General features: G+C 39.0%; 1 protein-coding gene across 2 annotated transcripts in view; it reads left to right on the forward strand.

Moving 5' to 3' along the window:
• MANBA (mannosidase beta) overlaps nucleotides 1-21,038 on the forward strand; it is a 127,382-nt gene that overhangs the window by 48,001 nt on the left and 58,343 nt on the right. For both annotated transcript variants that reach the window (XM_061419512.1, XM_061419513.1), the window contains exons 8-11: nucleotides 6,484-6,635; nucleotides 9,494-9,611; nucleotides 11,439-11,525; nucleotides 15,358-15,525. In XM_061419512.1, the coding sequence (XP_061275496.1) occupies nucleotides 6,484-6,635; nucleotides 9,494-9,611; nucleotides 11,439-11,525; nucleotides 15,358-15,525 (525 nt within the window). The remainder of the gene's footprint in view (nucleotides 1-6,483; nucleotides 6,636-9,493; nucleotides 9,612-11,438; nucleotides 11,526-15,357; nucleotides 15,526-21,038) is intronic.

A 21,038-nucleotide genomic window follows, 5' to 3' on the forward strand; every position in this document is an offset into this window, starting at 1 on the left:
TACAGTGAAACCACTCTGTCTAACACCATAATAGTGATGGATACATGCATTATGCATTTGTCCAAACTCATAGAATGTACAACATTGTGAGTGAGCCCTAATGTAAACTATAGACTTCGGGTGATTATGAGGTATCAGTATGGGTTGATCAGTTGTAACAAATGTGCCACTGTGGATGTTGATAATGGGGGTAGATATTGATGTATGGGATCAGGGGATAAGCTTTGCAGCTTATTTGCTGTGAGTCTTAAACTGTTCTGAAAAACTTAAGTCTTTTCTTAAAAAAAACTTGAAATAGAGAAAAGTGTGAAATGTGATGTGTAATATATAATATTTTGCTTGGTAAGTGCATATTTGGGTTCATATATGAAATGTTGGCTTCCCAGGTGACTCGTTGGATAAAGAATCTGCCTGCAATGCAGGAGACAGAAGAGATGCGGGTTTGATCCCTGGGTCAGAAAGATCCCTTGGAGAAGTAATTGGCAACCCACTCCAGTTTTCTTGCCTTAAGAATCCCATGGACAGAGGAACAGGGTGGACTATAGTCCATAGGGTCCCAAAGGGTCGGACATGACTGAAGCGACTGAGTACATATGAGATGTTTTGCTAATTTTAGTATCTTTAGAATTGAAATTAATTTTTTTTACTAGATAATTGTTTTAAAACTAAGGAATCAAAGTAAAATGTGACATCAGTGGTGGCAGTTATTAAAAAAACCCCAAAGTACCTTGGAATTCTTTTTGGTAGCACTCCAGATGCTCCATACAGAGATCAAATGTGTGAGTTAATCAGATATGTCCATAGAGAAGGTGATAGAGTTGAAATAAAGAAGTATTCTTCTATTTCTGGAAAGACTGCTGCTGTACTTACAGGTATCTTAAAACACCTGGATCGTTTTTTATAAACCTCTGTTGTGGTTAGCTCCATAAGAGTACTGCATATGTGGCCAGTATCAACCATGGAGTTCATAGAAAAATCAAGGCGATTAATCCCAAATTTTGCTTTGCTTCCTGAAAATCATTCTTTGAAACTTGCAGAATTCGCTCTTTTGGAAACATCTCTTTTTTTAAAAAAATATTAATTTTTGTCTGTGCTGGGTCTTCATTGCCGCATGGGCTTTTCTCAAGTTCTCGCAAACAGGGGCTGCTCTCCAGTCGCAGTGCATGGGCTTCTTACTGTGGTGGCTTCTCTTGCTGGGGAGCACGGGCTCTAGGGCACGCAGGCTTCCGTAGTTGTGGCTTGTGGGCTCTAGAGCACAGGGTCAGTACTTGTGGCTCACAGGCTTAGTTGCTTTGAGGCATGTGGGATCTTCCTGAACCAAAACCCATGTCTCCTGCATTGGCAGGTGGATTCTTTACCACTGAGCTATCAGCAAAGCCCAGAAATATCTCTTCATCTGTGAAGTTTTCTGGAAATTTGGAAAAATTTTATTCATTCTTTTTAATCTCAATTCATCATTGAAAAAAGCTGCAGAAAGTCTTTCCTAGACAAAAAGAATGCTCGTTATGAAGCTAGGGTACCAGAAGGCTGAATTCTGAAAAGATAATCTTGGCTTTGAAGTCCTGTGTGAGTCAAAGAAAATGTGGACATGTGTGAATCAGCTCATTTGTGTCCTCTGCTAGTGTGGCTTTTTCCTTCTGAATTTTTCTGTCCTTAGTGTAGAATTTTAGATGAGGTTAATCAGATACAAATATATATGCTTTAAACAATGTACAGTGAAATTCCAAGCTTTTAAAACTCTTAAAAAATTTGAAGGCTATTTATTTTGCAAAAACAAACTGTGAAGAAATGAACATTTACATAGGAAAAAAACTCCCAAACTTGAAGAGGAGTGCCAGGAGAAGCAACAAGAAATGCTGATCTTACATTACCTGAAGAAACCAAGGTTTCTTGGTTGACTGTCCCAACCATTTTCACCAAGAACTGGAGGCTTGTTTGAGCTGCATGGAGTACTGAGCAACATGGATAGACACGGAGATTAGCATACTAAGTGAAGTCAGTCAGAAAGACAAATACCATGCGATATCACTTGTATGTGGAATCTTAAATGTGATGCAAATGAACTTACCTATGAAACAGACCCACTGCATCAGTGAGCAGCTTTTTTCATCCAGTAGTATTCCGTATTGTATATATACGGCATCCACTGTATCCATTTCTCTGTTGGACATTTAGGTTGTTTCTGTATCTCGGCTATTGTGAATAGTGCTGTTAGGAACACAAGAGTTGCATGTATCATTTTGAACTATAGTTTCATTTGGATGTATCACTAGGAATGGGATTGCTAGATCATATGGCAACTCTATACTGTTTTCCAAAGTGACTGCACCAACTTACTCTCCCACCAACAGTGTAGGAGAGTTCCCTTTCCCCATACCCTCTCCAGCATGTGTTATTTTTAGACTTTTTAATGATGACCATTCTGACTGGCATGAGGTGATATCTCATTGTAGTTTTGATTTGCACTTCTCTAATAATTAGCAATGTTGAGCATCTTTTCCTGTGCCTGTTGGCCATCTGTATCTGTTCTTTGGAGAAATGCCTGTTTAGGTATTCTGGCTATCTTTTGATTGAGTTACTTGGTTTTTTTATATTGACCTGCATGAAGTACTAAGTGAAGTTGCTCAGTCCTGTCCGACTCTTTGCGACCCCATGGACTGTAGCCTACCAGGCTCCTCTGTCCATGGGATTTTCCAGGCAAGAGTACTGGAGTGGGGTGCCACTGCCTTCTCTAGGGGATATTCCCAACCTAGGGATCAAACCCAGGTCTCCCACATTGCAGGCTGACATTTTACTGTCTGAGCCACCAGGGAAGCCCTGGAAGCATGAGCTGTTTGTAAATTTTGGAGATTAATCCCTTGTCAGTCACATGATTTGCAAACATTTTTTTTTCCCCCCAGTCCATAGGTTCTTTTTGTCTTGTTTATGGTTATGGTTTCCTTTGCTGTGCAAAAAGTTGTAAATTCGATTAGATCCCATTTGTTTATTTTAGCTTTTATTTCTATTACTTTGGGAGACCAGCCAAAGAGATTTGTGTCAAAGGATGCTTTGCCTGTGTTCTCTGCTAGGAGTTTTATGGTGTTACGTCTTCTGTTTAGGTCTTTAAGCCATTTTGAGTGTATTTTTGTCTACTGTGTGAGGGTGTGTTCTAACTTCACTGGTTTATGTGCACTGATTTACAGCTTTCCCAGCACCACTTGCTGAAGAGACTTTTTCCCATTGTATATTCTTGCCTTCTTTGTCGAAAAGTAATTGACCATGGACGCGTGAGTTTATTTCTGGGCTCGCGTTGTGATGGGTCTTTTATGCATGTATGATATTGTAATATAATGCATGGGTTATTTGAAAAATGTTGATGTCTGGAGATTTTTAAATGTTTCCAGATGTTAAACCATTTCAGTATATAAAAATCACATTCACATTTGTTAATATCACAGTCAATAACTTCTGAAATGTTTCTAAGTATTGGGAAGTTCTCAAGCTCTTGGTAGGGTGTACAAGTTTTCCTAAATCCTAATTTTTAACTGTTATTTGCCTTGAAATGACAAGGCTCAGTTAGTCATTTTCAAGAAAATGTCTAGCAAGTCACCAATCTGAATAAACGTAGTTTGTCCAGTGGTTCTTTCAAGTTAAAATAAAGCTTTGTGAACCAGATGGCTAATTCAGCTTGCAACTCAAACTGCGGCCCAGATGCTTTTCCTCAACACATCCATCCTGCATGATGCTTTATTCACAGTTCCCACTTCATCATTTCATCACACAGACTACTACAATGATGTGTATTCAAGATTGGGATTTAATAGATTTAATGATTTTTTGTTGCTTTATCAAGGACGTCCTTAAGTGAAACTGGCTCCTCCCACCAATAAATGCATGAAGGTGAGGAATATAATGACTCCAGCACAAATTGGAGACACTGCCTTGATTTCTGCCAAGGCAGCAGCAATGTTACCCTCTGTAACACTCTCTTAGCTAGCACGTGTGCTTCTCTAGCAAATGCGGTGTGATAACCAACCCTGTGAGATGTACTAGTGGGTTTTTTCATTTCTAGTTCGAAAAATATTATAATATGACATAAACGATGTACTACAGTAAAGAATGTATTAGCCTTTAGAAGAGCTTATCACATCTAAGTTTAAAATATTCAACTTCTTTTTCTTTATGCTTAGAATGATTGGTCTCAAAGTGATACTACAATGTAACTGGCACCATAAATATTATTATTATTTAAATGTTCCATTGCATAATGTATGCGTGCTAAGTCACTTCAGTTGTGTCCAGCTCTTTGCAGCTCCATGGACTGTAGCCCACCAGGCTCTTCTGTCCATGGGATTCTCCAGGCAAGAGTACTGGAGTGGGTTGCCATTTCCTTCTCCAATTGCATAATGCACTGTAAGATAAATTATTACCATCTATAAAGTTGAAGGGAATATGGCTTTCATCACAATCTCGTTTCTTATTTATTATTTTCCCCAGTTTCTTTGGAGTAGATTCCTCCCTTCCTTGAGTCAGAAGACTCTCTGATAAATCAGTTTTATTTTTTCCAGCACTTTTAAATGTAGACAGTGTGGTGGTAGGTGAGAATGTTAATCTTCTAGTCCCATTTTAAGACAATAATTTAAGATAAAAATTAGGAAAAACATTATAAATACGTTTACTTTTAGAATGAGATGAAATATCATTAAATGAGTCTCAAAAATAAAAATTTCTTTTTATTTGACAACTTAAAAATTATTCCTTGAACAAGTTCACCAAAGGTACCTCATCCTTTTGTGTTTCTGTATAAGTTGCAGGGAAAACTTTGGCTTTAAAAATAAGAATTTATTGAACAGTAATGAGGCTACAGAGATGATAGCAGGAATAACCACCAACAGCTGGTAAGAGCAGAGTAGTACTGAGAACACATTGAGCTAATCTCTGAAAACCCACCTCTTTATACACTCAACCTCTGTTATAGAACACACCAGAATATACAAACACGCATTCCATTAGCTGTCAGAATGATGTCATCACACATCTTGTAGCTTCTGGAAAATTCCACTGCCCCCTCAAAAGAGTAAGAGAGAAAAAGGCACATAATGTTTTAGTTTTACTGTGAAGATAGTTTTGAACTCAGAGATCCCCTTGAAAGGTCCCCAGGGATCCCGTATGGTCCCCTGCTGCTGCTGCTGCTGCTGCTGCTACTGCTAAGTCACTTCAGTCGTATCCGACTCTGTGTGACCCCAGAAACGGCAGCCCACCAGGCTCCCCTGTCCCTGGGATTCTCCAGGCAAGAACACTGGAGTGGGTCGCCAGTTCCTTAGTCACACTTAAATAACTGTTGTTCTAGATGTTTGAAACTACCATCAAGATGTTTTAAAGTTACCTCTGAAAATAACCATTTTTTAAAAGAACATCTTTGCATCCTAAAGCAGATGTGGTAATTCTCTGTCAAGATCATCCTCATCAAGGCCTTGTTCTGTGTCTCTTACAATTAACTCTGGTATCTTTTGTTATGTCATATTAATTAGGGTAAGCGCCAGAAAGTGGAAGAACAGTGGGCACTTCTACTACATGAAATAAGTTGATCTATTAATTAGTTAGAGAAGAAATGCATAATCTTGTTTTCAAGATGAGGCTTTATTGGTATGCAACTATCTCCCTCATTCCTTGATCCAGTTTATGGCTGGAAAGAATGAAGATTTGGATAAGAATACAATCTTTTCTAGTTTGCTGCTCATGCTTAACTGTGGAGAAACCTGGCTGGACTGTCTCTGGGACAAAGATCTTAGCTTCTCATGCAGCAGTGATGACACTGGACTTTGTGCTTCCGTCCCTTCTTCCAGTGGAAACATCACTCGCATTTCCAGTCTCTCTACTTGTGCTCTCTCAGACATTGAGTTTGATGGATAATTAGTTAGGATTAAACTGCCCACTAAACAAAATGGTTTTTGTAATATTGAGGTCCTAAGATGGAAAATTGTTAAATAATGAAATACCTTGTGCTGTCTTTCTTTGATTCTAAGGTGCACATTTTGGCAGATTTTAGCAGCACTGAAATGAGAATGTGTTTTTTAAAGGTGTATCTGCTTAACTGGTGAATTTTCTCCCCCACTTTTGTGAAGTAGTATCAATTTTTCTTTTAATTTTGAAATGTTATCTCAAATATATATTTTTTGTCATTATTGCAAATGCTACTTCATGGGAAAGACTACAATATATTTTCACTCTTTAATGGTTTCTGTGTTTTTCTTTTCAAAGAGAAATAACAGAATCTGGCAATAATTTACATATATATCTTCTTAAAAATGCTCTTTCTCATTAAGTGCTTCAAGTGGATAAAAAATTAACACTAAATTATCTTCATATAAACTGCTCAGAAGTTTGCTTTTTAAAAAATAAAAACTCTTATTTTTTTAAGGCTATAGTAAATAATATAGTTTGGTTTTGGCATATGCTTATGTTTTAAATTTTATATTCATTATTTAATTCTGTTAACAATAGGTTTATTTTAGGACAGTGGAACTTGTAGAAGAGCCCATACAAAATTCTCCTGGTCTGAGTTTCTACTTCAAAATTAATGGACTTCCCATATTTCTGAAAGGCTCGAATTGGATCCCTGCAGATTCATTCCAGGATAGAGTAACCTCTGCCATGTAAGTTATCATCTTTTATTTCTTGTTCCTCTTATTATTATCAATCCCACAGAGCTTAAGAGCTACTCATTTTAAGTTTTTTTGTTGTTGTTGTTCTGGTGGAAGGAACCAAGAGGTAACATATAAATCTAGGATGATGAAAACTCTAGAATGGAAAAAATTTTTAAGTCATTTCATTCTCATGAGCTATAGGCCATCTGACAGCTAAACTATTTGAGGCTGCTGAAACTATCTAATTTTTATAAATTGTGTCTAGAGGAACAAGAAAATGGCTAACGTGCATCTTGGATAGTTAGCCCCTGTAAAAAAAGATGATTAAATCTGACTTTAAAATTCTTTTTTGAATACTGTGGGTTTTTTTTGTTTGTTTGTTTGGTATGCTTTACCAAAAAAATGGTAAATGATAAATTTGGTAATGTAATGCTTTATCAAAACTATTTACTTCTTCATGCTAAGAATTTACACATTCTTCATGTTTATTATACTTTAATAAAAAGAACTAAAGAAATCTTCAGAGCGTCTTTCTGAAGCTCTGAAAATAGAAGTTAACAAGAAAATATTTCCTGATTATATTTATAAACTGCTATCTTTGTAACAGTAAAAATAAGCTTTGTGAGGTGAAAATAAACACATTTCAGTTCACTTCAGTTTAGCTGCTCAGTTGTGTCCGACTCTGCGACCCCTGGACTGTAGCACGCCAGGCCTCCCTGTCCATCACCAACTCCCGGAGTCCATCCAAACTCATGTTCATTGAGTTGGTGAAACCATCCAACCATCTCATCCTCCGACATTCCCTTCTCTGCCTGCCCTCAATCTTTCCCAGCATCAGGGTCTTTTCTAATGAGTCAGCTCTTCACATGAGGTGGCCGAAGTATTGGAGTTTCAGCTTCAACATCAGTCCTTCCAATGCACGCCCAGGAATGATTTCCTTTAGGATGGACTGGTTGGATTTCCTTGCAGTCCAAGGGACTCTCAAGAGTCTTCTCCAACACCACAGTTCAAAAGCATCAATTCTTTGGTGCTCAGCTTTCTTCACAGTCCAACTCTCACATCCATACATGACTACTAGAAAAACCATAGCCCTGACTAGCTGGACCTTTGTTGGCAAAGTAATGTCTCTGCTTTTTAATATGCTGTCTAGGTTGGTCATAACTTTCCTTCCAAGGAGTAAGTGTCTTTTAATTTCATGGCTGCAATCACCAGTTGCAGTGATATTAGAGCCCCCCAAAATAAAGTATTCCACTGTTTCCCCATCTATTTGCCATGAAGTGATGGACTTACTTACATTATACAAATATGCATTGAGGTATATTATGTTTAGAATGTAGATGTGGTTGGTATATGTAAACTCTAATTTTGCCTAAAGTTGTATCTATAGTAATATCCTTTTACTTTAAAATGTGTAATATTTTTGAATTTCATATGAAAATAAAATCATTCTCCAGACAGACCACAGAAAATTTGCTGTCTCCTCTTCACCCTAGTGGCTCAGATGCATTTACCTGCAATGCAAGAGGCCCAGGTTTGATCCCTGGGTTGGGAAGACCCCCTGGAGTGCACACATGCTAAGTCGCTTCAGTCATGTCCGACTCTTTGTGACCCCATGGACTGTAACGCACCAGGCTCCTCTATCCATGGAATTCTCCAGACAAGAATACTGGAATGGATTGCAATGCCCTTCTCCAGAGGATCTTTCTAACACAGGGATTGAACCCAGGGATTGTCTCTTTCGTCTCCTGCATTGGTAGAGGGTTCTTTACCACTAGCACAGCCTGGGAAGCCCTCCTGCGGTAGGAAATGGCAACCCACTTCAACATTCTTGCCTGGGAATCCCATGGAGAGAGGAGCCTGGTGGGCTACAGTCCATGGGGTTGCAAAGAGTCAAACACAACTGAACGACTAACACTTTCACTCTGCTCCTGGTAGGTTTTGGTGGCGACTGTACTGAGCAACTGGGTCAGTTAGTAAACCTGCCCATAGGCGTCTTTACTAGGAGCACAGCGCTGTGGGTCCATGGTCTTCCTGTTATTGGACTTTTTCCTTCCGTTCTGGGTGCTGTTCTGGAAATGGAAGGTTCATGCTGTCAAAGTGGATGCAAATTTCTAAACTTTCCTGAAGGTGATGTAAATAGGAATTAGAGCAAGAAGGAAATTTACTAGATAAGGGGGTCCTGGACTGGAGGAATTGTTTAAAAAAAAAAAAAAAAGAATGAGGGTGAGCTAGAAACTAATATTCAAACTCTGATTTTTGCTTTACAGTTTGAAATGGTTATATAAAATGAACACATAGTTTCTAAGGTTTACAACAGGAATAACTTTAAGACAAAAATTTAATTTTAAAAATAGTGTAATAGCGTGACTGAAAATTTAGAAAGCAGAGAAAAGATATCACTCATAATTTTTCTACATTTATTTTTATGTGGTTACAGTTAGAAAGTGAAGTGAAAGTGTTATTCGATCAGTCGTGTCCAACTCTTTGCGACCCCATGGACTGTAGCCTGCAGGCTCCTCTGTCCATGGAATTCTCCAGAGAAGAATGCTGGAGTGGGTTGCCATTCCCTTCTCCAAGGGATCTTCCCAACCCAGGGATTAAACCTGGATGTCTTGTATTGTAAATGGATTCTCTACCGTCTGAGCTATGAGGGAAGTCAATTACAATTACAGTTAATGTGTATATATATACTTTTGTCTCATTTTCTTCACTGTGCATTGTATCCAAACCATCATAATTAAAATGTGTTCTTCTAACAGTTATTTGAAATGTGTTTATCAACCACAGCATATTTCTTAAAATTTTGTTCATTTTTTATTGTTCCCAAGATTTTAAATTAGCATTTGTTTTAAAACTTTCTTCTGTAGGTTGCGGCTCCTCTTGCAGTCTGTTGTGGATGCTAACATGAATGCTCTTCGGGTCTGGGGAGGAGGAGTTTATGAGCAGGATGAATTCTACGAACTCTGTGATGAACTAGGCATAATGGTGCGTAGTTGACAGCTCACCATTTTGTAGATATGTCACCATATCCTCAGTTTGACCTCCAGTGTTCTGAGTGGGTGACATTGCCCATTCCTTTTTTTTTGTTGTTGATGTGGTGTAGTTTATTTACAATGTTGTGCTAGTTTCAGGTATACAACAAAGTGATGCAGTTATACATATGTATGTATATTCTTTTCCATTGTGGTGTATTACAGGATATTGGATAAAGTTCCCTAGGCTATGCAATAGGTCCTTGTTGTTTATCTATTTGATATCTAATAGTTTGTATTTGCCAATCCTAAAGTCCTAATTTATCCCTCCCCACCTCCTTCCCCTTTGATAACCATAAGTTTGTTTTCTGTGTCTGTTTCTCTTTCATAAATTCATTTGGGTCATATTTTAGATCCCACATATAAGTGGCATCATAGCCCATTCCTTCTTTTCTCAGAGCCAAGAATGATGTTCCACTTTTTTTTTTTTTTTGGGCAGAGAAATAAATGGCATCTAGCAAACCCAGAGCCATGATTGATAGTAAATATCATAATTATTTGATTATTTTAAAATACTAGACATTCTGCATATTGGTTATATCTAAGCATATATCTATATTTTCTTTGTAACTCTCTTTGTGATAGGTTAAGCATAAAAAGGAAAGTAAAATATTAAAAACATTTTAATTTTAAGGAGATCTAACAAGACCTAGAGAGAAGAAAAATGATTACATTTTAAAAGATGTGCTTAATACTGTCATTAAGTACCTCTGAACATAGTTTGCATTGGTGAGGGTTAAGCAAAGGAAATATATTCTTTTAATTCTAGTCTTACAGTTCTAAAATATAAAGCACTTCATAGGAGAGTAGTAATTTTAATAATATTGATAATGCTGATGGTCATGATGTGTCAATATTCTGGAATATTCTGGACATTGTTCTCAGTGCTCTGCATTTATTATTTTATTTCATCTTCATGCCCAGCATATGAGGGAGTTACTGTTGTTCTCTATCCCCGTTTTACTGGCATGTGGAGAGGTTAACTAACTTTCCCAAACTCACAGAGTGGGTATATGGTGGAACTGCAGTTCTGATTCAGGCCGACAGATACGGCGCTGTGCTGTAAACCACGCTCCTTGTGGTCTCCTTGAAGGGTGCATCCTGAGTCGTGTCTGGCACTTTGCAACCTGTGGACTGTAGTCCACCAAGCTCCTCTGTCCATGGGATTCTCCAGGCAAGAATACTGGAGTATGTTGCAATTTCCTACTCCGGGGGATCCTCTCAACCCAGGGATCGAACCCATTTCTCTCTCGAACCCTGCATGAGCAGGTGAATTCTTTACCACTAGCGCCACCTGGGAAGCCCAGTTGCACTTACGTGGTTTCCTCTAAAATGTCCATAAAGGGATCCTTTTGGCCATGAAAAGTTAATTCTTCGATTTTTAAAAAAGTACATTTCTTAACAGTCTGGACCATTTCTCAAAACCAAATTCCTGGTGAAAATTAGAATGAATTAGAAATGAGGAGAGGTTGGGAGAAATGTTTACTGAATTTCACATTCTCCACAATACAAGCACTATTTCCTTATTTGCATTCCTCTTTTTTTTTTCTTTTCTGCCCACCTAACATTTTCTCTTCTCAGGTTTCCCTATGGCTCTGGTGAGTTTGTAAAGTGCCTTTCCTAGTGCCTCATGCCTTGTGCTGCTAAAATGGTCACATACATCGGGCTGAGTTGATTTTCGTTTTCGTGAAAGATAATGCCCAAGGTTTAGGACAAAGACTTTCCTTCTGTGCAATGAAACCTATGGAAGTACTGTGTTGCCTCTTATTTGATTTGCCAGATATGGCAGGATTTCATGTTTGCCTGTGCGCTTTACCCAACTGATAAGGATTTCATGGATTCCGTGAGAGAAGAAGTCACTCACCAGGTATGGCATTACGTAACATTCCAAGAAGGAGTAAAGGCTTAAGTTTTAGTTTTGCGTTTTGTTAAACCTGTCCTTGTTTTTCTTGTTTTAAATTCCATTGAAGTACAGCTGATTTACAATGCTGTGTTTAATTTCTTCTCTTTGTTTCTTTTTGTTCTCTTTATTAAATCCCATGGGGAAAAAAAAATCAGCCAGGTGATTGACTCCTTGAGTGAGTCCATCCAGTCTCATGGTTCTCATTCCACTTATTGGTGGATGACTGTCAGATTTATTCCTGGCCCTGACTTCTCTGCTGAATTCCTGGTTCTTATTATCCAGCTCCCTGCTTGGTAGCCCTACCTGGAGGTGTAATAGGAATCTCAAATGTAACATGTCTAAACCAAACTTACATTACCTTCCCCAGACTTGCTTTTCTTGCTGTGTTCCCCACCTCAATAAATGGCAATACCGGTCTTTGAATTTCTCAGGCCAAAAATTTTGATTCTTAACTCCTTGATTTCTGTTGCATTCCACATATAAATACCTTGTATTTATAGATCTATAAATGCAAAGAAGTGATTATATCCTAGCTCTGTTCACTGAAAAGTCTTAAAAAGAGTAAACAGCCTAGTCAAATTGAGCATCCTTGTATTGAAATAGTCTTTCCCACTAAGAGAAGAGTTCTTAGAGAAATGGCTGGTTCCAGGTCTGGAACAGAAGATGATGCTGGAATATTTTGGCATACAAATAACAAGGAGGCTACCAAAGATATGTTAAAAGAATATTGATGAGATTGACCGACCAAAAGTGGGACAATTTGAAATTCAGTAAGGATAAGAATGTCAGTGGATTGAAATCCACTGAGTATGTTAAAATCTATAAGTATGTTAAAATCTATAAGTGGGACAATTTGAAATTCAGTAAGGATAAGAATGTCAGTGGATCGAAATCCACCGAGTATGTTAAAATCTATAAGTTAAAATTGGTGTCTGTGAATGTATATTTGTGGGGAAAACCAAAAGAAATGAAAAAAATATTATGGCACTCAAGATACTGGTTACTTTTGGAAGGAAGGAAGGACTGTGATTAGGAAGGGGTACATGAGGGCTCCTGGGGTCTTGGTGAAGTTTTCTTAGTCTGGATGGTGTTGCAAGTGTGATTGCCTTATAATAATAATTCACTGGGTCACAGTTTGTTTTCTGTGTCTGTTTTTTCTTAAGTTTAGAAAGTGAGCATTGAATCATCCCTTACTCAGAGCCCTCTAGATACAGTTAAAGATCCTCCATGCGCTATCTTGTCTCTGCCTGTCTCCCCAGCCTCGTTAGATACCATATTCCCCGTACTTTCCCTGACCTGGAATGCCTTGCCCTATTACCCTCCTCTGTGGGTGATCTCAGTCGTTCTTTTTCTGACTCGTCTTACCTTGGGCATGCATGACTCTCTGGGAAGAAACTTTCTATGTCTGCAAGTCTAGATTAGGTCATTTTCCCTTTGTGACATACATCACACTTGAAATTACTTGTTCAATGTTTTGTCACTCCATCAAGGTTGTAATCTCCCTGAGGCTTAGGGCAAGTTCCCCCATGACCCGGCTGTATTAGTCATCTGATGTATAAGTGGATGGATGAATGAATAACTTTTAAAATATTAATTGTAGTTATGTAGGTTGTAAACATTTCAGTCTTATTTTAAATTTTCCTTCACACAATTAAAATATATCTATGCGTTTTCAGTTCTTTTATGTATTATTAAAGAGAACTTTCTGTGCAGGGTTTATTAAAATTTTAAAGTAAAGCTCATCATAAAATTCTAGGTCAGTTTGAAGGGTGTGTGAGCATAGAGTCACTGAAGTTTTTTGTCTCTTCGGTATTTGTATTTTCGTCAGTACCAGAAGCATGCCTGTCACAGTTGGTCATAGCCCTCTTTTACCTGTATATGAAAAGTGAAAATTGCTCAGTTGTGTCTGACTCTTTGTGACCCCATGGATTGAATAGTCCATGGCCAGAGTTCTCCAGGCCAAAATATTGGGGTGGGTAGCCTTTCCCTTCTCCAGGGGATCTTCTCAACCCAGGGATCAAACACAGGTCTCCTGTATTTCATGTGGATTCTTTACCAGCTGAGCCACCAGGGAAGCCGAAGAATACTGGAGTGGGTAGCCCATCCCTTCTCCAGCAATCTTTCTGATCCAGGAATTGAACCGGGGTCTCCTGCATTGCAGGCAGATTCTTTACTAACTGAGCTATCAGGGAAGCTACCTTAGAAACAGTATTTCCAGGGGCAAATAAGGAAATATTGTTTATAAGACTAGTTTAGAAAAAGCACAAACTTTAATTTTTTAAATGACATACATCTCTTTAAGGTATTCTTGCTGCTGCTGCTAAGTCGATTCAGTTGTGTCCGACTCTGTGTGACCCCATAGACGGCAGCCCACCAGGCTCCGCCATCCCTGGGATTCTCCAGGCAAGAACACTGGAGTGGGTTGCCATTTCCTTCTCCAATGCGTGCAAGTGAAAAGTGAAAGTGAAGTCGCTCAGTCGTGTCCGACTAGTAGTGACCCCATGGACTGAAGCCTACCAAGCTCCTCCGTCCATGAGATTTTCTAGGCAAGAGTACTGGAGTGGCTTGCCATTGCCTTCTCTGAAGGTATTCTTAATACATCTCTATTTCACATGTGAATTACTTAGCATATTGAATGGAGACCACAGTGAGAACATCAGCTGAAACCCATCATGTAATCATCCATTCCAGTGAAGAGAAGCTATGAATACCAATAAGGTTATATTGCTAAAACATGTTCCAAAAGAATTTCTCTTGACCATTGACTCACTCTGTTGTTCTCAGATTTAATTGCCCTCTTCTGCTGGGTTATCTTCCAGTGTGTCAGAAGAACTGAATCCTTTCCCGTCTATGAAGGGCTGGCCTACAATGAGCCCAGATCATGCAGGGTTTTCAGATTCCTCAATTTCTTTTTCTGTATTTAGATATATTCAATGACTTAACCTTAGTTGATTTCTTAAGACATTGCTGTTCATTCGCTAAGTCATGTCCAACACTTTGCAACCCCATGGACTGCAGCATGCTAGACTTCCCTGAGCTCAAACTCATGTACGTTGAGTCAATAATACCATCCAACCATCTCATCCTCTATCATCCCCTTCTCCTCCTGCCCCCAACCTGTCCCAGCATCAGGGTCCTTTCTGATGAGTCAGCTCTTCCCATCAAGTGGCCAAAGTCTTAAGATATGACATAGTTATTTCAGAGGACAGACTCTTGATGTCTTAATCTTTTTTCCTCTAGAATGCTTCATGTCTTTGTAAATTCCAGAATCTCCTGTGGTACTCACTCGCTTTGTAAAGCCCTCTCTACCTGTCCTGGTGGTTTTCTGATCTTGCTGGAGACTGTGTGGGACTTCAGTCCCTCTCTCACAGTAGTGTTTGTTTTGTCTTATTTGTTTCTCCCTCAAAAACTCCAACTTGCTTTTGAGAAACTAACCTCTGTAATGTAATGTCTTCTGCCCTTTGTATTTCTGAGAACCTTTTTGTGGTGAGCCAGATAGTGATGAGCTGATTTGCTTTTCCCTTTTAGTAAAAGGGATTATATTTTCATCAGTTTTTATAAAACAGAAGAGGAACCATATTTTATCAATGTTTATAAAATGTAGATAAAAAGAATGTCAGAGGTTTCTTAAAATGTCTTCCCACATGTAACATTACTGCTCATTTTCTGATGAGTTTTCTGACATGTAAAAATACACATGCAGAAAGGCAGTGGTTATAATTTTATGAATAATTGCAACTCTGAGCCTTTTTATGTTGAGCATTTGAAAATTGTTTTATGTTTTCTTCAATTTTAGGTCCGGAGACTGAAATCTCATCCCTCCATCATCACATGGAGTGGGAATAATGAAAATGAAGCTGCACTAATGATGGGTTGGTATGATACAAAGCCCGGCTACTTGCAAACCTACATCAAAGACTATGTGACACTGTACGTGAAAAACATCCGAACGATCGTCTTAGAAGTAAGTTCGTGGACTCCCCTGGCGGTCCAATCATTAAGATTCCAGGCTTCCAGTGCAGGGGCTGTACGCTGGATCCCTAGCCGGGGAACTGAGATTCTATGTGCCTCTCAGTGTGACCAAAAAATTTTTTTAAAAAGCAGTGGAGTCCCTAAACTCAGCGTGCCTCAGTGTAACACAGCTTAGTACATACGTAGCACTCAATGAATCCGTCTGTGTCATCCCAGTAGGAACTGGGATGTGGGGGAGAAAGAACCAGTACAATGCTGTGCTCATGCTTGCCGTGCCAGAAGTAATAAAATGATCTTAGCTAGATCTTCTAGATAACTTGCTGCAGCTTCTACATTGAGCACTTGTTGCCTCACTTTGCACTCTTATGTTATGGAAATGGCTCCTTTCCTTAAGTCTCATGAACCAACCTCTGCTGGCTTCAGGCTCTTTTTCTGCAGCTTCCTTACCTCCCTCACTCAGCCTTCATAGAATTGAAGAGAATTAGGGCCCAGCTCTGGAATAGGCTTTGGCTTAAGAGTGTATGTGGCTGTTTTGATCTATCCAGAACTTCTCCATATCAGCAATAAGACTGTTTCATTTTCTTATCATTCATGTTTTCACTGAAGTAGCACTTTTAATTTTCTTCAAGAAGTTTTCCTTTGCATTCACAACTTGGCTGGTGAATAGAAGTGAGTAGATCTCAGGTGAAAGAGGCCTATCTTTTGGCCTATCTTGGATTTTGACATGCCTTCCTCACAAATTGAATCATTTCTAGCTTTTGATTTCAAGGAGAGGCATATTTTCTTGCTTTCACTTGAACACTTACTTGGCCTAATTTCAATACTGTTGTGTCTCAGGGAACAGGAAGGCCTGAAGAGAATGGCTGGTCTCTTCAGTCCCTCATGGGGGAATGGCTTGCCAGTGGAGCAGTCAGAACACCCACGACACTTAAGGATTAAGTTTGCCATCTTATGTGGGTGGGGTTCGTGGTGTCCCAAAACAATTACAGTAATAACCTCAAAGATCACTGATTACAGATCACTATAACAAGCATAGTAATAGTTTAAAAGTTGGAGTTATTGTATAAATTACCAAAATGTGACACAGATACAAAATGAGCAGATGCTGTAGGAAAATGGCACTGATAGACTCGCTGGAGGCACAGTTGCCCCAAACCTTCAATTGTAGTAAAAATGCTGGGCCTGTCCTGCCTTTTTAAAAAATGTATACACTTAAATATCCCATTAGATTTGCTTTGCCATCAAATGACTACCACAACAATTAATAGATTGCTGCTGCTAAGTCGCTTCAGTCGTGTCCGACTCTGTGCGACCCCATAGACGGCAGCCCACCAGGCTTCTCCGTCCATGGGATTCTCCAGGCAAGAACACTGGAGTGGGTTGCCATTTCCTTCTCCAATGCATGAAAGTGAAAAGTGAAAGTGAGGTTGCTCAGTCATGTCTGACTCTTAGCGACCCCATGGACTGCAGCCCACCAGGCTCCTCCATCCATGGGATTTTCCGGGCAACAGTACTAGAGTGGGGTGCCATTGCCTTCTCCAATTAATAGATTAGCAATGGGAAATATAGAGAATCCCAATATTTGGTGGGAATGACAATTATAACACTGGCAGGGATATTTCAAGACATTAAAAATCTGAAACATGGTTTTGGTTTTCTAAGATATAATTTCTGTAACCCTAAGGTCCTTGACTACTTACATATAGTCTAAGAGGAAATCTTCCTGTGAGCTTTAAAAGGAAAAAGTAAGACATAGAATGATCACATGTAACCTCATACAATTCACAAAACATCCATAATAATAATTAGGAAAATCTGAATGAAAGATGTGATAATAGAACTTTTTAATGGATAGGGTTTTTGAAAATAGAAGAAATGATGCATTTGAAAATCACTTTATGATAAAGTGATTTGGCAGATACATATACAATATATCTTCCATCACCCTGTGTAATTTTAAAATTGGATCATTGTTTAATTCACTTTAAATGTGATGTACTGATGCTTATACACTAGTATTAAAGGCATTATAATTCTTTGAGTGATTTTTAATTTTCAAAATAGCAAAAGAAATTTTTTGACATATAAGAATGCAATTATCCAGCATTTAATCTTCCCTTTTTTGTTGTCTAAAATGATGACAAAGTAAAATCATAGAAAATAAAACTAAATGTTTATATTTCAGTATCTACTGTGTATTTTCAGGTTTTAAGGCCCTCACTGAGTTTCATGACACTTTCAAATAGTAATATTCGGTCACATATAGAGATTCATATCCAATCAAGTTCGCTTTGATACAGAGGCCTATAACCTGATGAATGTAGGATGATGGAATTTTGTCTAGAGATTCTGAGGGCATGGGTTTTCTGACTTAACTTGTAGGTAGATAGAGGAAATGTCTATTTATTGGCTACGTTATTAAAATAGGCTAATGTATTCTGTGATAACACAACAAACCCCAAATTTCCATGGCTCAGAACAATGAAACTCATTTCTTCCGTATGCTCCATGTCACTGGCAGGAAAGTTTTGCTTTCTATCGCGTAACATGAACTCCACTGTAGTTTTCAGTATATTTTCAGTATTTGCAACTATCATCGCTATCTAAAATATACTGCATCTGTTAACACTGATTCCTGATTTGTGTTCCGCCTTCTCCCAGGCAAATGTTAATCTGCTTTCTTTCTCTATGGAGGTGCCTATTCTGGACATTTCATATAAGTAAGGTCACACAATAGGTAGTCTTTTGTGATTGGCTTCTTTCACTTAGCAAAATATTTTAGTTTCATCCATGTTGTAGCATGTATCAGTACTTCATTCCTTTTTATTGTCAAATAGTATTTTATTATACGGGTATCCCACATTTGTCTATCCATTAGTTGATGGGCATTTGTATTATTTCCACTTTTTGGATATTTTAAAAAGTTTTGTTGAAGTATAGTTGGTTTACAATGTTGTGTTGATTTCTTCCATGTAGCAAGATAACTCAGTTATATCTATAATATATATGATTTTTCATATTCTCTTGCATATGGATTGTCATAGGGTCTTGAATACAGTTGCCTGTGTTATACAGTAGGACATTATTGTTTATCCATCCTGTATATAATTGTTTGCCTCTGCTAATCTCAAACTCCTGTTCCTTTCCTCTCCTACCTCCCCTCCCGCTTGGCAACCACAAGTCTACTCTCTATATCTGTGAGTCTGTTTTCTGTTTCATAGTAAAATACATCAGTTTGTATTTTAGATTCCACATATTAGTGGTATAATGATATTTGTCTCTCTCTCTCTGACTTAACTCCATTTAGTATGATAACCTCTAGGTTCCTAGGAAAAATGGTGTGCCTGTCATGCTTTTTTTTTTTTTAAAAAATTGTTTACTTATTATTGGCTGTGCTGGGTCTTTGCTGTGCGGGCTTTCTCTAGTTGTGGAAGAGGGGGCTACCCTTCCTTGGGGCGCACAGGTTTCTCAATGTGGCGGCCTCTTTTGCTGCTGAGCACACGATCTAGGGCGTGTCGCTCAGTAGCTGCAGCACACGGGCTCAGTATTTGCGACTCTCAGGCTCTAGACCACAGGCTTAGTAGTCGTGGTGCACGGGCTTAGTTGCTCCGAGGTAGGTAAGATCTTCCCAGATCAGGGATCAAACCCATGTCCCTCACACTGGCAGACAAGTGCTCCACCACTGAGCCATCAGGGAAGCCCCGCCATGCTTTTTAATGAAGTAGAATGTTAAGAATCTGTTTTGAAAATGCAACAGTTTGAATACTGATGTATATTTTTTTTTAGTGCAGTCCAGTAATGCTGCAACATATGAAAGGATTCATGAATTGACTTCTTTGAGAATTAACCTGTCTGTGAAACTTAGCACATGTACACCAATATTGCACTTTGAATCACAGGTTGTCATGAACTCTTTGGAGGCTATCCATGGATCCCCAAAGGCTGAGAATGTCTGCATTAGATGCTTTATTGATACCCTGCTTCTTTCCCTCCCCCGCCTTTTAGTTCTTTAAGATACTAATATAGTAACTGTGCATGTGCTAAGTTGCTCAGTCATGTCCAGCTCTATGGGACCCTGTTGACTGTAGCCCACCAAGCTCCTCTGTCCATGGGATTCTCTAGGCAAGAGTAAGTGGATTGCCATGCCTTTCTTCAGGGGATCTTCCTGACCCAGGGATCAAAGCTGCATCTCTTATGTCTTCTGCATTAGCAGGCAGTTTCTTTACCAATAGTGCCACCTGGGAAGCCCCAGTATAGTGACCACTGTGAATTAATTTTCTAATGATAAGCTAGTCATAATTCAAGCTCTGTTTAGTCATAATGCCTTGTTCTTTTGCCCTGCTGGATTTGATTTGCTAAGATTTTGGTAGGATTTTAAAATTTATATTCACAAGTGAAATTGGTCCCTGATAGCTCAGTAAGTAAAGAATCCTCCTTCAATGCAGGAGACATAAGAGATGCAGGTTCAATCCCTGGGTCGGAAAGATGCACTGGAGAAGGAAATGGCAACCCACTCCAGTATTCTTGCCTGGAAAACCTCATGGTCAGAGGAGCATGGAAGTTTGCAGTCCAAGGGGTCTCGAAGAGTCAGACACAACTGAGCAATTAAACCACCACCTGTTGCCCAGGAGTAGAATTGGGTGGCTGGTGACAGAGGTGATACGATTAAGAATTGTAAACTCATTCCTAGAGGAGCCAAATTTGTTTTTAAAAATTGAATCTAGTAGATGAGACTCACAAAGAAAGATGAGGGGACTCTAGTAATAGGAGAATGGATGTTGGGTCTCATAACATTTATATTCAGTATTAAAAATGTTACCTAAACATAATTATTCAGTTTGGTTCAGTCATTTAGTCGTGTCCAACTCTTTGCGACCCCATGAGCTGCAGCATGCCAAGCCTCCCTGTCCAACACCAACTCCCGGAGTCCACCCAAACTCATGTCCATTGAGTTGGTGATGCCATCCAACCATCTCATCCTCTGTCGTCCCCTTCTCCTCCCACCCTCAGTCTTTCCCAGCATCAGGGTCTTTTCCAGTGAGTCAGCTCTTAGCATCAGGTGGCCAGACTGGAGTTTCAGCTTCAGCATCAGTCCTTCCAATGAACACCCAGCACTGATCTCCTTTAGGATGGACTGGTTGCATCTCCTTGCAAGAAATATTTGGGCCATGGGACCCAGCTTGTAGTGTTTGGGGTGCATGTGCTAATACTCACCTCACAGAATGAGTTAGGGGCCTTTTCCATTTTAATGTCTAGGAACAATATAAATAAAATAGAGATTATTGGCTTTGCTGAGACAAATTCACCCATGTAAGTCTGGACATGCCAGACTGGACATGTAACAATGACTTGGGGGGTGGGCAGAGGTTTTATTTTAGTTTGTTTGTTATTGAAGTACAGCTGATTTACAATGTTGCATTAATTACTGCTGTACAGCAAAGTGATTCAGGTATATATACACATATATATGTATACACACATACCCTTTTTAAAATATTCTTTTCC

The sequence above is a fragment of the Bos javanicus genome, chromosome 6, assembly GCF_032452875.1.
Source record: "Bos javanicus breed banteng chromosome 6, ARS-OSU_banteng_1.0, whole genome shotgun sequence".
NCBI lineage: Eukaryota > Metazoa > Chordata > Mammalia > Artiodactyla > Bovidae > Bos > Bos javanicus.